General features: G+C 38.4%; 1 protein-coding gene across 1 annotated transcript in view; it reads right to left on the bottom strand.

Annotated features, from left to right (window-relative positions):
- Window positions 1–681: 681 nt before the first annotated feature.
- The window catches only part of LOC100163397 (unc-112-related protein), a 105,703-nt gene continuing 94,338 nt past the window's right edge, over window positions 682–12,046 (bottom strand). Inside the window, exons 2-10 of the mRNA XM_001949489.5 lie at window positions 5,326–5,559; window positions 4,898–5,136; window positions 4,581–4,765; window positions 4,293–4,503; window positions 3,898–4,076; window positions 3,571–3,808; window positions 3,262–3,480; window positions 2,447–2,683; window positions 682–2,159 (exon numbers count right to left, since the gene is read on the bottom strand). Coding sequence (XP_001949524.2) covers window positions 1,959–2,159; window positions 2,447–2,683; window positions 3,262–3,480; window positions 3,571–3,808; window positions 3,898–4,076; window positions 4,293–4,503; window positions 4,581–4,765; window positions 4,898–5,136; window positions 5,326–5,559 — 1,943 coding nt within the window. The 3' untranslated portion in view covers window positions 682–1,958. The remainder of the gene's footprint in view (window positions 2,160–2,446; window positions 2,684–3,261; window positions 3,481–3,570; window positions 3,809–3,897; window positions 4,077–4,292; window positions 4,504–4,580; window positions 4,766–4,897; window positions 5,137–5,325; window positions 5,560–12,046) is intronic.

Raw genomic sequence — 12,046 nt, 5'->3', positions numbered from 1 at the left:
TAATATATTATCATCTGAATTAATTTTGAAGTTTTGAAAAAATCAATTACAATCATTATTTATTTAAAATGTTGAAATATATTGTGAAGTAAAGCATATACAATATACATATTATTACAATATACATTATGTTAATTTATGCTCTGCTAATTTAATAATTCATAGAAAAGTATATAATATGATGATGTTCATTAATCAACTTAGCAGTTCAATTAAGTTCCATGTACGTAGGTAGTACAAATTCATCTAAAGTAAATAGATTACTAACTTATTATCTAGGTACTATCGGGACTTCAAGTCCACTCTTTGAACAATAAAATATAGTTAATTAACTATTGCGAAAACAATCATTATCTACCTACCTGTGTTCTTTTATACAGCCAAACAATATGGTAAGCAATATAATATTGGTGTTTCATTTTAATTAATACAATTTGACATTAAATCGACAAAATATAACGTTTGATCAAAAAAAGACTTTTACATGCGTTAATTTTAATTTCTTTTTTAATAGAAGTTTTTCAACATAATATTATAAAATAAAATATAGCTTATATACATAAAAAATAAATTCACAAATTAAAACAAAATTAGGACAACAACAATTATTAAGTTACAATGTTATAACAGTGTTATAAAGAAAATTTTGGTATAAAGCACCGTTTTAAGTATAAATTCATGTTTTTTTTTTTGTTTAACTAAAAATAAAATATTAAATTTGAATTATATAATAATGTAAAATCTAGAAAGAACAAAGAACAACTTTTAATCTATTATTGTATACCTAATGTATATATATATATGTATTAAATTTCTTTAACAACTATATAGTATATATATATACACTATAATAGGCGAGTGAATTTGTGAAATTACTTGAAGTATTACCGTTAAGTTAAATCGCAAGAATAAAAATATGTTTTTAACAATCAATAAACTTCGTTGGTTTCGTCGTAGAAATATAAAACAGAAATGTAATGGTATATTATCCCTGTTGGTTAACTCATTTAACTTAAAATTGCAATAAAAATAGAAGTTGATAACGCAATAAAACGAACTCAGTGTATAATATTATTATCACGTCATAACAACTACAACTGCGTTCGTCGTATTATAAATAATAAAAATAATAAAACATTATTTTGATTTACACACAGATAATAATATTATTATAACGCCCATTGCAGAATGTTGTAAATATTTTGTTGTTATTCTAAAATAATAATATTATTACTATTAGTCATTAGTAATAACACAGAAGCCAAACGAACAGAAGAAACATATTTCACGTCGGCATCACCCCTTAGCATCTGCGCACATTTTACATAACAACATATTATATTATATTATTATTATATTAACCTATTATTAGCATTTCATAATGATTTCTATATAATAATATTATATTACATAAAAATATAATAATATGATAACTCTATTTCTACACGCTAAAAATTGTATAGTAGTCATTTTAGACATAATACCTATTATTATATTATGATATTATTATTAACTTTTTACAACTAAATGTTTTAATACTTTTTTTTTAATATTACGCAACGAAAATAAACAATATTATATAATCGTTTAAAACATATGTTATATTATCAATAAACGGGCAAACAACATAATATTACTAACGCACTTTGTTATAATAATTTACACAGAAAAAAAAAAAAAAAACCAAACAAGGAAACAAACGGACCTCCTCTCTGTCGTATATCGCCACCCCCCCGAAACAGGCCGCCACACATCAGGGCGTAGGCGGCTAACTTCGGGGGGTGAAATAAATAAATATATTATACTATGCGTAATATTATATGTACATCGTTTTCGATTTCCGTCCGTTTCCTCGTCTGTCAGATTGGATCCGTGCGAGGGGGGGGGGGGACGAATATAACATCAATAGTCGTTATCTCGCCCTACGCCGGGCCCGACGACACCACCTGTGACACGTATTATGACCAGCCACCGGTCAATTTGTGGAACAGCTCCTCGTTCAGCGTCTGGTTCACCTCTTTGGAACGCATCGACAAGAATATGTAGCCGCCGATGAACTCGTGTATCACCTTGCAGTCGGCCGACTGGCAGGCGAATATTATGTTGCCCTCTTCGAACTGCACCATCATGTGTTTCACCTCCCAGTTGATGTTCCACGCCTGTACGGGACAAAACAAACTCGTGAGTAGAAATTATTTACTCGCGAGAGGGGGCGGGGTGGGGTAATAGAGAATGAAGCTCACGAAGCCGGATTCACTGCGGCTGCGCAGTAGTGTGTCGTGTCGTGTCGTTCAAATCGTATTGCAACAGCGGAGCGTATACCCAGGCATATAGACTATAGCTCAACTTTTAACCCACACACGGTTACCCGTTATAGTTACCCCGACTGTACCGACACACGAATTTAGCTGCAGCGAATCCGGCGATATCCGTCATAATGTTATACCTTCATTGTGTTATATCTCCATGTTTTTATGTGGTCACCGGTCGCGATGTCCATGCGCATCAGACGGTTGTACGCTATGCCCAGCAGCTCTTCTTTCTTGTGGCCCATGAACTTGACGACGAACAGCGAGATGCCGAACTCGGGCAACGACTGCCACGCTTTGATGTAGTTCATTTTGGCCTCCATCAAAGTCAGTTCCTTGAGGTTGGCGTGCGCTTCGAGTATGCGCTGGACCAGCTACACGAAAAAAAAAAAACGATTTTATAGTGTCGATAATAATATTATAAATGTTTAGTCAGTTGAAAATTAGTTAATTCATTTTTATAATCCACCACTTAGGTCACGTCATTATAGTGATCGTTAAACTTCCAAATTTTTAAATTTTAGGTGACTAAACGTTAAGCTAAAAATGTACCCTATACTTTGGCTTCTACAATGACACACTATATGTAATTACACGTTTTAAAAAAACTATCAATCTAAGGAGTATATTATTTTGTTTATTTATTTGTATTTAAAACTGTCGTATCAATACGGAGAGATTAAACAAAAATAATTAATTAATTGTAATTAATTAACTGTAAACTATATGAAGAATTTAACTAAACGTATTATTTTTCAATTTGACTGGAGAAAGCTTAGTTATTATACACTTTAAATTAGGTAGTTGAGTGTAATAAGTTAAATACAAAATTAACCAAATAGTTAGGATATGAATTTAAAAAATATAATTTTTCGTCTAGTTAATCTTCGGTTATGGGTAGGTATTTCCATGACCAAGTCGTGTGTGACCATATACCGACTGTAGTGCTTACCTTTCCCTTAAGTTTTCTGGAAAACCTGTGCGGTATATAGTCCTCGACCGAGATGTCCAACATGGACGGGCTAATGACGGGTGACTGGATGATCGACGGATGTTGCATCTCGAGGAACGCTTTGATCGATTTGACCTCAGACTCGTAAGATTGATCCGACAACGGGCGCCCTTTGGCCGCCAGTCTGCAAGCAGCCATCCATTTGGCGTACTGCTCCTCCTATATAATATAATATTGAAGGGTGAACAAAAAGTCAACAATCATTTCTACGTCACACTATTCAATTTAGTAGCGCGTCTAAACACTTACGCTCTCGCATCTAATGCACATCTCGGTCATGCCATCCGAACTGGGCACTTCCAGCTTTATACCGAACTTGTTCTGTGAAATGTTCACGTCGGGTGTCACCTCGCATCCCTTGAGACTGACACTGTGCACGGGCAGAGCGCCCACTTCGGCGTCTTCCGCCGTCTTGTACATCCTCAAATGCAAATCTCGGCATGTAAACCAATACCGTTTGAACGCTTTTAGCGTAAATTTCTTGGGCCTATAAACAGGGAGTCGCACGATTATTACAATAACACCGGTTCACCGTTTTTCATATCAAACTAAGTATAGTCGACATTGATTACTCACTTCAAAAATCTCAAGTAATCGGACAACTCTGGTGCATGGGCCAAATTGTTGACATTGCTCTGTGGCTGAAACCCTTCAAGCGTAATTTGAAGATCCGACAGAGCAGCATCGATATCGTCATCTCCACCCGTTGTTTCCAATAGCGGTTGTGGTACACTGGCTTTCAGATTTATTTGAACCTGAAGTACAAAAATATCAATACATTTATATTCGTGGTATTTCAAGAAAACTTTTCATTTGTGTCCAACGGGACAGTCGTATCAAGCACTAAAAACTATTTTAACTTTGAAATGACGCGATAAACTATACAGTATAATATACAGTTATGTAAGTATACTTGGATATTTATAAGCATTTTAATATAATATTTTAAGCATCACATGATTATGACGTACTTGTAGCGCAGCAAACATTAAAGCTTCCTCCTCGGTACAATCGATTTCGCCACTCAACAAACTCCATTTGGCTTGTTCGTATATTTGGTTTATGCGTATAGAATCTAGCCTGGGATTCAAATCGTAGAAAGAATAAAATTTGAACCGCAATTTCAACAAGTCGTATTCCCGGACGCCTTGTTCCATTATCGACAGTGATGAGTCCAACCATCTGTAGGTATAAAAAACTTTTAGGTTATACCGTCGACGTTACTATAATATATTATACGTTTAAGGAAAACTACTCACGCGACGTTCATTCTGGCTTTTTCCACCAGCGATTTCGGTTTCAAAACTTTGCTCCGCACCTCTTGGTTCAGCGAGAGTGGGCTGTTGGCCAAAGACGTGTCCAAGGACCCGTTCAACATTTCCAGTGACGTTACGTTGCCGTTCATTTCCGGTTTGCTGTATCCTTTCTTCCAAGTGCCATTTTGCTGTGGAACGAATTTAAAAAAAATCGTAAAAATCGTAAAATACGTAGGTACGCGTAGTAATATTATATCAGCTGCCGGTTTATAGCTTTTCGTACGACTTTTCGAAACAGTATATATATAGGCGGTACTCACAGACACGGGCGAACTGATGGGCGTAGAATGGTGTTTCAGTGGGGCACATATGAACGGCGAAGACGAAGTCATGTCCAGACTTCCGGTGGATCCGGACGGGCTGTGGCTGTGGACGGCGAACGAGTTGGTGTCGGCCGACGGTGTTTGACCGCCGTTATATTGCATCTCCTTCATGTTGTGCTTCAGGTGATACGGTTCCAGGGGCTTGCTCAGGGACAACTCTTCCGGGTGTCTGATATCTGCACAGAAAAATACGTTTTCGTAAATAAAAAAATTGCCTCTCCGCGTCAAATGTATATAATATAGAGTAGTATATATAGCTGGTACTGAGGCACTGCAGTAGGTAGAACACTATACCGATTGTATAGTATAAAGGTAAGTACGCGATAAAATCGGTTAGTCGGCGGATATAATATAATTATACTCACTCAGCTCTTTGCATATCTGTATGACGGCGTTGAATGTTTTTATAGAGAAGTCCACGCGCATGTCCACGTACCGGAGGTCGGGCAGCTGGATGCGTGCAGTTTTGTGCATCCTGGTGAATTGCAGCTTGGCGTCCGCTTGCACTCCGTACTGATCCAACGTCGATCGGGTCCTGGTGAGCCACGAGTTACGGTTTGGCCACCAGAGAGCGTGATCCGACCAGTCCATGGCTATATCTGTAAAAAAAAAAAAATTTCGAAATCAGTATAATCATTACAGTTTTACAACTCGTATTAGTTGGCCTATAAAACAGTGTATTATATAGTGTTTGTTTGTTCGTTTGCGTTTATTCGTAAGACCAAACGATTTTCATATAGGACAATATTATTATGTGTTATAGGTAGGTATGTAATCAGTTGGCCCCCCGGTTCCTATACCTGGTTTTGTAATCACCCTCTTTACCAGCGTTTAGTAGTTATTCGCTAATTGCGAACGTAGTATAATATAATACATATTATTATAACATAGGTGTAATACATATATTTTGTACATGTCTAATAATTACTGCTTACGACAAAAACCACCAACTTGTATGTACATAAATATTGAATTTTACACTGTAAAAGCACATACGTTATACGTGGTTATTTGTGCATACAAAACTACCTACGAAATACGTTATATTTCTTTCCTTTTGCTGATGTTGATCAAGTCCAGTTATATATTACACACGCGTGCGTTGCACCGTTTAAGAGTCGCCGTCGTCGAAACAAACGAATACAATTAATGTTTTGTAAACAATAAGGTAATGAAAAATATAGATTCACGTCTGCAGTATATTATGTGTATAATATATTACAATCGGATATGTTTGAATTCTATACGGAAATATTTTAATAGAAATTAATTTGCTTACGCGCGCACAATACAACAATCAACAAACTTAAAACAAATAGATCGACGATTGATCGTTAGGCATTAATGCATTAATTGCAACAATGTGGGTAATAAGTATAATAACGTGCGTACATTCCTCTCGTCCGCGCCGAGGTCATAATTTTTTACGATATAGGTGAGAATTGAACGTATTTTTGTACTTAACGACCCACGTGAAACATTTATGACTTATGAGTAATAATAAGCTCTTATGGTCATCTCGTCTGAATTTATCATGCGTTGATTGCGTACGACTGTCATCAACGGTCTAACATTCCGAGCAATACTCATTAAAATGTATTTCATCTCCGAGAAATGTACCTACGCAGCAGTGTATGTACGCGTTAGATTCTTCCTGGGTCGATGGTACTACCTACCTATATATATATACGCCGTTTTGCAGTTAAACGTAATTAAACAAAACTTGATATGAAAAAACGAAATTTAATATGATTTTTATTTCTATACTCGGAACATTGCAGGTGGAACCGGAAACCTACCTACCTAATTCTAGTGCCGACTTTTTTTTTCACTTTTATTCGGAACTCGATCGAAACGTTTTTTACAGCAGTTATTCTTCGAGAGCATAATATACTCGAGACGCCTTGACGTATAATAATAATAATATATGCTTATATCAGTACAGTGTAATGAAACGATAACCTAATTAAACGCGCACATCGCGCAGAACGGTCTCGTCGACTTTCAAACAGCGATAGACGGAATAATAAATAGGGCAGGTCAAGTGTTTTTTAGAATATTATAATATACAGTGGACGATCGCGCATGTACGGCGTATAGAAGTCGTCGATAACAGTATAATAATAATATGCAGAAAATTTGGCCGAATTTAATTATATAGGTATGCAGGGACGGCGGAGGTGGGGGAGGGGACTCTTTCGAAAATTTAAATAATTAGTCTCCATTAAAACGCTGCTACGACGGTGACGGCCAGAGGAGGACCGCCGCGGAATATTATTGTTCCGGCAATAATAATATTATGGTCGATTTTTGTGCCGCGAATACGACGAGAGACTGCGGTTCGGAACAATATAATATGTGTCAAGACGGCGTCGGTCGCAATGCGAGACAATATGCGGTTTTGCGGTCTGTTGCGGCGGTATCATTGCAGCAACAGGTGCCGGGCAGTACAGGACGTACTATGATAATATATTATATCGTACAGGTAGGTACAGCCACGATATGATATTATTATACGAGTGGGTACCTCCTACGTGTCATGTCACTCGCAAAAAAACCGCGAGTCGAGAAAGCTGCAGACAATTTGACACGCTGCAGCGATATGCATGGGGATGCGATCTCTATATAATATAGGGTGACTCTTGCGGTGGAGGCGGTCGACCTGCAGGCGGCGTATAATTATCAATATAAAAATGATTTCGTATTATGACACGTCGACACTATAGGTAATAATAATACGTCATCCTCATTAGGTCTCGTCGCGGTCGTCGCGGTCGTCGCCGTACGAAAATAATAATAATAATATCGTGTACGCGCGACGCAGGTATATATGCGCGCATTTCGCTTTGGATGTATATATATATGATGGTAATATGAAGGAAAAAACCTGCCGCGTGACACGGAATAAAATACGTCTTTGGTCCGGCAAGGTTATAATAATAATATTATTATTATATAGGTACGCCTTATAACAATTTACACACACATGGTCGCGCGAGGCTGCCGCCGTTGCCGCCGCAGCCGATTTTACCGTAAGCAAACGCCATGTATGGAAACTGAATTCTTCGTGCGGCCGACCGACCGTCGTCGCCGCCACCGGGACAGCCGCGCGACTCTGTTCGGTAGACTTTCTCTGCTTTTCGTCGTCGAGGTTTCGCACGCGTCTTCTCCGCCCAAGTCTCGTATAATTTACCTACATATTACAATATATATATATATATATATTGTACTCTGGCAGGCGACGATGACGTGGGGTGTATAGTGGATATAAATCGGTGACGAAGCTGCGACTACGTGCAGTGCATGTATTGCAGTATATACGATACACCGAGGTTGGGCGAGTTGATGAGAATGATCGAATGTGCGGACGAGTCGGGTTAATTGAATCGCCGCCGGTTAAAATAGTCAAGAAAAACTGAATATAAGTAAACGGGTCAAAAACTTTTAAATTTAAAAAAATTAACTTTTTATAACTTAACTTTGAACTTTTTGACAAGTTAACTATAGGAGATGTCTACAACAGCAAAGTGCCAGGTGGGTTATCGGCGGTAGTATTCGGCCGAACCGTATATTATATTAGGCTTTTGCGACCCGGGCCTAATAAGAATATTATAAAACGTATTCGTCTGTACAATAATTATATTTAGTTTTTTTGGTATGACATAATACCTGGGCAGTCGCCATATAATATAATACGCTTGTTTTTCGATGATTTTATCTCGCTATTATAACAATACGATGACCGACCGATCGCCGCCCAGCAACCGTCACCACCACTGCGACTGTTGCGGCAGCGAACTTTCTCTGCTTTTCGTCGCGCGGGTCTTCTCCGTCTGCGTCATTATAAACTAAACTTCGGGCAGGGCCGGTCGATCTCGGACGATTTCAAAGTCTCTATAAACCTTTTTTAGATTAAAATCAACAAAATGTTTGCCCACCCCTGAACTATAGTAAACCGTACACGGGCAAAACTATGGGAAATGCCCGGCAAAGTACCCGGGTGGGGTGTTGATATACTCGGCCGAACCGTCGTGTTATCATTGGTATTTTTCAACCAGGACCCAATGATACTATAAAATATACACATCTGTAATTAACAATTACATTTTATTTTGTTAAAGCGTTTGTTACGCTCGACATACTAGAGCGTATTGCTTGATATATACGCTTGTGTTTTGATGATTTCTGTTGATTACTTGACTGTTATATTATGACGATGACCGGTTAAATAACGACAGATAATATATTATTAGCTGATGTAACAGTCTAACCGATACAACCGATATAATGCCTATACGTAGAGTATAATATATTTAATGTTATAACACACCGAAAAGAGCAAAACCAAAAGTTAAGTAATATAATAGAATCCACGAATGGCATATCAACAACTGCGCCAGTAGAAAATATACGTATAAGATATAGACTAAGAATTTGACGCAGTGAACCCGCGATGCTTGCAGAACTATAGGTACCTACCATCATAGACCCAATTTCAACTTTTGGCTTGGGGGGGGGGGGAGGTTGAATAATGAATATATTAAAGGCAAGCAGACTATTGCAATATAGCATATTAAAATTGTATGTCCTAGGGTTTTTTTTTAGCTACGGCTAAGTTTGGGGGTTTAGTATCCCCGAGCCCCCCTCCCAATTTGCGCCTATGCCTACCATACGAATCAATGTGGACGTTATGCTCGAAACTAGTGACTATAAAATATTGCAGATAATGATATAGAAAATGGGTAGGCATGATAATGATTTACAAACGCAAACTGCAATATGGCAGCAGCAGCAGATGTGCTCGCGATTTACGTTGGCGTAAATGACTTAATCGACCCGAAGGCGAAACCCGAGACGTTTTCGCAATACAATATATAACCGTACAAAGCGAACTGTTATAATATACATCTAACTCTTATACATAATATAAGCAAAATGTTCGCCACTTAGGCGTCCGTATTTCGGCTTTTTCCCAGGTCCGCCGAACTCGCAGCGGTTTCCCGAACGGACGTTATTCCGGAATAATAATAATAATAATAATAATAATAATAAAAGTAAAATAACATATCGCGATGGTCATTTTTTTTTCCTTCTGCCATCCGCGAGGACTCGCGAACGTGTTATAATAATCGTCATCGACGCGCGAGAGAGCGACCAATGAAAAAGCTGCCCGGAGACCGGCCTTATATGGGAGTCAATCCGGCGGTTTGGCCGCCGCCGCGTTGTCCTTGCCATCGTGTACTATATTATTTAATACTGTATATTTTACGATTTTTTTTTTCCTATTAAATTATAAAGGGAAAAAACCCAACGCATCGTCCTCTCTGCAGCAGCCTTGTAGGTACGTCTACTCTTTTGTATAAATTCACAAACGAATACCTATATCATATTATATGCACATATAGGTAGGTTCGCGTCACACCATTGCGAAACGCGTTTTATGTACCACGGTGACCGAGGTTAGGAGGAGTTTTCAAGACGCGTTCGCGGACTTATCCATCATCGTGTGGACACGCAATATATATAATAATAATATCATTATATCAATCGGACGACGACGACGACGGTCACGAGGTGCGTCGTGTCGCGGGCTGCAACTTCGGCGAAAAATTGCACAGTTGGTGCAGTGATTCGAGCATAACATAATTTATTATATTATATAGGTCGGTAGTATAATATAGTGTTATAACGATGACGATATAATTTGCCGGCCTTGAAAGAATTACGCGATTTACGACCGGAATCGAATTCGTCATTCCGCGCAATTGGTTTACTAATGTAAATAAATAAATAAAATATACGACGGTGGTACGGATCGACCAACGCGCCCCATCGCGCTGTTTATTATACGATCGATTCGACCGCGGCATTAAATGTTATTTATACAGGGTGTTGCGCTTCGATGCCTTGCAGCTGGTGATAAGGTATTACACTTACGAAAACCAAAGCTGGTCATTTTTTTGTGAGTTGTCGAGTTTTTCACAAAAGTGTCCCCCCAACACTAACCAAATCCTTTCAAAAAAACACCTCGGCCAACACTGGTTAGCTGCTGCAGGACTGCAAAAGCAAACGGACCGCGACCACAATTCTTTCTCTCGCGGTTCTTCGACCCGTATAGAGTTGTCGCGGCGGCTGCAGAGGTGGATAAATAGTACACACACAGGTCATGGAGACTATGTTATATTTCCTGCAAATATACTATCCGGAATTTCGTTTAATTTTTTCTCACAGGACATAACCTGTGTATGGAACACCCTGTATATTATATTACTATTCTGCTTCGACGGAAACTGCCGCGGACACCGCGACGAGGGACAGCCGACGACGATATATTATTATTATATGTGTATCCGACGGTCGTCAGACGGATTTCGCGGCGATAGGGACGCAGCAGCAGCAGCAGCAGCAGCAATATAAATAAACATCGCGACTCACCCGACTGCGCAGACCGTAATTCGTCGTACTTGTCTGAAATAAATGAATAGGAATAGAAGTATAAAGGTCCGGAAAAGGGACGATGATAACGTGTGGCGCGCGGGGAGACTCGATAGACTATATATCTATAATAAAGAGTCGAACGCTTCCATACATTCGACGACCTTATATATACCTAGATGTATATATATATATACCTAGATGTATATATATATATACCTAGATGTATATATATATATATATATATTTTCGAAGCCGTTATATATAATATATAGATGTGTGTGTGTGTACATACGATAATCAACGGAGTAGAGCATAACGCGCACACGCCCCGAAAAACGGGACCGTTTGTGGGTTATATTTTCTCCCCGCTCGCGATTTCTTTAAGGGACCGAACGGACAGACATTATATTATTATTATTATTATTGGACGAGATGTATGTTATTATGTGTCATTATTGTGGGATACTATTATTATATATCATGTGTACTCGTATATAATAATATAACATAATGGTATACGGACCGTTAAAAAAAAAAAAAAACCTCTCGATAATGACACAGTAACGAACAACGATTTTCTTTGCAGTCGCCTGCGTGTCTGCAGCGTGAACCGCCTCTATAGAGAGGTACAACTGCTGAACCGGAACG

The sequence above is a fragment of the Acyrthosiphon pisum genome, chromosome X (genome assembly GCF_005508785.2).
Source record: "Acyrthosiphon pisum isolate AL4f chromosome X, pea_aphid_22Mar2018_4r6ur, whole genome shotgun sequence".
Lineage (NCBI taxonomy): Eukaryota > Metazoa > Arthropoda > Insecta > Hemiptera > Aphididae > Acyrthosiphon > Acyrthosiphon pisum.
This window is presented reverse-complemented; position numbering and strand designations above follow the sequence as displayed.